This window comes from Carassius gibelio, chromosome A4, assembly GCF_023724105.1.
Source record: "Carassius gibelio isolate Cgi1373 ecotype wild population from Czech Republic chromosome A4, carGib1.2-hapl.c, whole genome shotgun sequence".
NCBI lineage: Eukaryota > Metazoa > Chordata > Actinopteri > Cypriniformes > Cyprinidae > Carassius > Carassius gibelio.
In genome coordinates this window covers 23,018,149-23,022,700 of record NC_068374.1, presented here as the reverse complement: position 1 = coordinate 23,022,700, position 4,552 = coordinate 23,018,149, and the positions used below count along the sequence as shown (strand labels likewise).

General features: G+C 35.0%; 1 protein-coding gene across 1 annotated transcript; it reads right to left on the bottom strand.

The window, feature by feature from the left end:
- Nucleotides 1-386: 386 nt before the first annotated feature.
- Nucleotides 387-2,725, bottom strand: LOC127973318 (40S ribosomal protein S16). The gene is made up of 6 exons (XM_052577356.1): nucleotides 2,616-2,725; nucleotides 2,475-2,526; nucleotides 1,746-1,847; nucleotides 1,249-1,345; nucleotides 1,052-1,099; nucleotides 387-958 (listed from the first exon to the last, which is right to left on the bottom strand). Exons 2-6 carry the CDS (start codon nucleotides 2,520-2,522, stop codon nucleotides 813-815), a joined length of 441 nt encoding a protein of 146 aa, XP_052433316.1. The 5' UTR covers nucleotides 2,523-2,526; nucleotides 2,616-2,725; the 3' UTR covers nucleotides 387-812.
- Between the last annotated feature and the right edge of the window lie 1,827 nt (nucleotides 2,726-4,552).

The following is a 4,552-nucleotide window of genomic DNA, read 5'->3' as shown; positions in this document are numbered from 1 at the left end:
AATTTTGGTTTCATTAGTTTTATTCCCAGAATGCTATACTCTGTATGGAGCATTTCAAATGTACTGCAATAGTTTCTGATTTTTCTGAATTAAACATATCCACGTTATTGTACTCAAACTCAAGTCGGTTCCAAATCAATTGCTCTCAACGCTAAATTGATCAAAAGGTAATGTTCTGCCCTCTTGTGTTACACTAAAAAAAAAACATTTGTATGTAATGTCCAGCACCAATAGATGGCGCTGCTTTAGGAACCACCATAAGAATATTTTAGTTAGTCCATTAGGTGCTCTAACAAATGTTGAATTCAGAACAACTTGTGTTATATTTACTATTCTCTATCTGTTATTCATCCTTTTTTTATGGCAGTAATATTGCTAGTATGTGGTTCAATATTATTCACGTTTATTAATCAAGTTATTAGCAGTTATTTTGCATTATATAGTTCACATGCCTGTCCTTTCACAGCATATACGCATCTCTCTTAAGTTTTTACTATCATAATCAATGAAAACAAATCAGCAAACCTGTAACAATTGTAACTTAGTTTACAATTACTGAGACAGAGAAACACCAGTCATTTTATTTCCTGCGGGTTTCTCCAAAATGTACTCCGATTTTCTCGCATTTCAAACAAGTGTTAGTTAGATAACTAGATTGAGTGAGGATGGTATGTCCACAACGCGACCTGTTTGAAATTAAACCAATAAGGCTCTGAACCGAGAAAGTCAAGACTCCTTAAGAACATAACTGGAGACCACAGAATGTTTTTTTTTCCCCTCAGTTTTATTATATGAAAATGTACAGAGAGATTTTAACGGTAGGACTTCTGGTAGCGGGCGCGAGCTCCAGGTCCACCGAACTTCTTGGACTCGCAGCGACGGGGATCAGCGACCAGCAGGGTCCTATCGTACTGAATCAAGATATCTTTAATCTCTTTCTTGGAGGCCTCATCCACATCTATAAAAAGGGAAAAATTGAGAAATAGGAATTTTTATTCAAAATTTTTACACGAATGTCACTACCATTATGACCACAATGATCCACACTTACATTTCTGATAATAGGCAACCAGTGCTTTTGAGATGGCCTGACGGATGGCTACAAGAAGAATAAAACATGTTAATATCAGAACAGAAGTATTTATACTAGTGGTTTTGGGGAGGAATCCAACCATGCGTTGTTTACCTACGCACAACGACTTTTACGATAGGAAACAACCAAAAGCAAAAAGTTTACACGTCACTAACCGTAAATCTGTGCGACGTGTCCACCACCCTTCACGCGAACTCTGATGTCAACGCCAGCGAAGCGCTCCTTGCCCAACAGCAGAAGAGGTTCCAGCAGCTAAATTAAACAAAACCATGTTCAGTTAGTACATATGCGTATAAACAAGACCTAAAGGTCTCAATTCAATTACTATTTCTTTAATAAATAAGTTCTGAAATTCTGAGGATGTTATGCTTTTCAGAGAAAATAAGCTTAAACTCTGGTGTTTCTAACAAAAAGCTACAGTGTTTGTGCCAAACTGGAGACCGACAGCACCCATCCTCATTCATTTTCACTATACTGAAAGAGGCATTATGAACATTCTTTAAAAGCCCACCTTTGCCTTCCACAGGAGAATAACCATGTCAACAATGAATCTGAATCAGTCTACATTCACGTGAATGACATTTACAAATGATAGTTTACTCAACTAGAGATCTGAATGAATGAACATGCATGATTTCTGTGATAACTGCACCTTGTACTGCAGGGTGGCAGGCTCGATCATCTCAAGAGGTCTTCCGTTGACTTTAATAAGTCCATTTCCCCTCTTGCAGTGGGCGACAGCAGTGGCTGTTTTCTGTTTGACAGTGATGAGACACAGATCAGCCAATTCAGAAGTCAGAAACAACTTAAAAATTCATGCTATTACACAATTTAAACTACACGACACTATTAAGAGATTACTTGAAAGGTCACTAACAAAATAAAAAGCTCCCTTCAACCTTGGTAAAGTTACTGGAAACACGTCGCATTGTGCATTTAGATTAGTATTGTTATCTAAAGCAGTCAGCGCAGTTCAGAGTTAACAGTTAGCAAGACAGACAAAGAGAGCACAGGCTCGTATTTATTCATAAATATCATCTACTAAGCAACAGAAAACATGGAGATCAGATGCAAGAGCAACCGTTTTGTATTCATTAAAGCTGTACGTGCAAGAGCTGAAGTGCCCCACGTGTCAGCTAACAGCCTTTCCCAACACAACCCTCACCATTCTGTCTCTCTAACAGGAATGTAGGTTTATCTTATATTTTAAACGGCTATACATTTACTTGTTTACGACATCGAGCTGTGACGTTTCTTCCATTTACTATACACAACTCTGGCATCGCAGGCATTTACAGCCGCGTAACAGTTACATCTGTTAGCATATCCGGCTAACGCCGCTCCCTTGAACACGAGAAACATTTTGCCTTCAAAAACTCACTTTACGTCCAAACACCTGGACAGACTGTAGGGGACCTTTTGCTGGCATGATTCTGGAATGAAAACAGAATAATAAACTATGAATTAAAGCTTATATGGCCTTTTAAAGAGTATATTGATGAGAACCGCTTGAGGGACGAACCGTTCAGTGCTCGAGCGTTGGTCAGAGAGGCCGCAGAAGGGTTTCCCGAGCGTGAAAAGCAGGGGCGCCTGTCGTAAACACACCCTCGAGTGTTTACGACAGTTGAAGCTGGTAAAGATTATATATATATATATATATATATATATATATATATATATATATATATATAGTATATAAATCAATTAGTGTTTATTGTTTATATTGCCAACACAACTATAATCCTCCCCGTTTTCATAGTTTCATAAACAAGTAGCCTGCTTATTCACAGAATTTTCAATGGATGGGTTGAAATAGATGTCAAAAAGAGATCTAATAATTCGCATTGCTATACTTATTATTTAATTTCTGTTATAAAAAAAAATGCTTTGAAATCTGTCTTCTATGCTTTGACCTCTGAGCTGAGTATCTTGTCAGAAATTGGCCTCAAATTTAAAATGCTGTCTGAATTAAAAGCAGAAATCAATGTTTAAATGAAGAAAAAAAGAGCCTTGTTTTTAATTCCAGATACGAAGTTATAAATCTCAACACTAGATGTCACTCTGTTACAAGAATAATTCGATTAAACGCCATAGAATCAGATTTCATTTTAGCAAAGTATTATAGAGACGATTTAAGTTAAGTTTTAAAACTATAGAAGTGCACTTAACTGTAGTGAATGTTTACTTGTAGTGGTCTTTTAATCTTAAGTACATTTATAAAAGAGTGAACTTGCAGATAATGTTAAATAAAAGGCTACAAAATTATACTTCAAGAGAGTACACTTTCATGGCTGTTTCTTAACACACTTTAGTTCACTTTAAAAAAGTACTAACATCAGATTAAAAGTATTACTTTACAGTACATTTTAAATCAATATTTTAATAATTGTTTACCGCACTTTTGATGTATTGAAAGACATGATGCGCAAAATTACTTTATTGTAATTTTAACTGTAGCATTCATGTATTAAGTTACTAATAACTAATAATATATATTAATAACTAATAATTAAAAAATGATATAGACTATATTCAGTTAATATATTTTATATGTAATTAATTGCAACATCATTCTTACAAATGTGGATTGTGTAAGTGGCACTCTTGAGTTCAATTAACTGCATTTTATATAAATAAAATAAAAAAAACATGTAATTTTTTAATTAATTGCAAATAACATTCAGTTCAAAATGTATGCACTGTTTAAATGGGTATTATTTCTGTAATAAGTACTCTTTTTAAAGTATGCTAACATGCATGCACTTTTTTGAAGTTGAATTTTGAAAGGTTATTTCAACTTTTGGGTAAACCAGATGGATACAGCTCCAGTATGCCTACTGGATTTTGGTTAGGCCAGAGGCACATTTTATAAGAATTTGAAGAAAATAGGAGGTTTATCTCAAATGCAGAATTAATTTATTTTTTATTTACCTTTTAATTATCAAGTGGATACTATGTCTTTATATGTGTGTACGTGAGAGTACATGAGAGTTTCATTCATTTACTTACATATACATTTTATCTTTATCTGTAACACAAATCAATACTGTAAGCAGACTATTTTTCTAGTGTGCTAATTTAGTACTAGAGAAACGTGATCTTTGCTCATGCTTATACAGTAAACCACTTTCTCTACTCATCAATCTATTGTTCTTTTGAAATATGAAGGCTGTTCTATGTGTGTGCTCTACTGTCTTGACAGACAAACGCTAAGTGGATCTAACTAACAGTCAGAGAGAACTGGAAGGCCCAAAAGCACAACAATAGACATGAAGACATCAGAATCTTTAGAATCTGCCTTTCAGGCACTCAACCAGCAGCTTCATTGATCAGTACACACCAAACACACGTTTCATCTGTAACAGTGAACTGACTCTGAGACACTGACCAATTAGTCTGAGTTTCAAAGGGATTTGAACGTTTGAAGTATTGACCTGTTGTATGAACAGTTTGATGTTC

Bases quoted from the DNA above. Each gene is read 5' to 3' on its own strand.
- LOC127973318 (XM_052577356.1), bottom strand. From the start codon at position 2,522: ATGCCAGCAAAAGGTCCCCTACAGTCTGTCCAGGTGTTTGGACGTAAA. The intron at 1,100-1,248 runs GTTAGTGACGTG...TTCTTCTTGTAG, and splicing joins ACACGTCGCACAGATTTACG to CCATCCGTCAGGCCATCTCA. The intron at 959-1,051 runs GTAAGTGTGGAT...CCCTTTTTATAG, and splicing joins GGTTGCCTATTATCAGAAAT to ATGTGGATGAGGCCTCCAAG.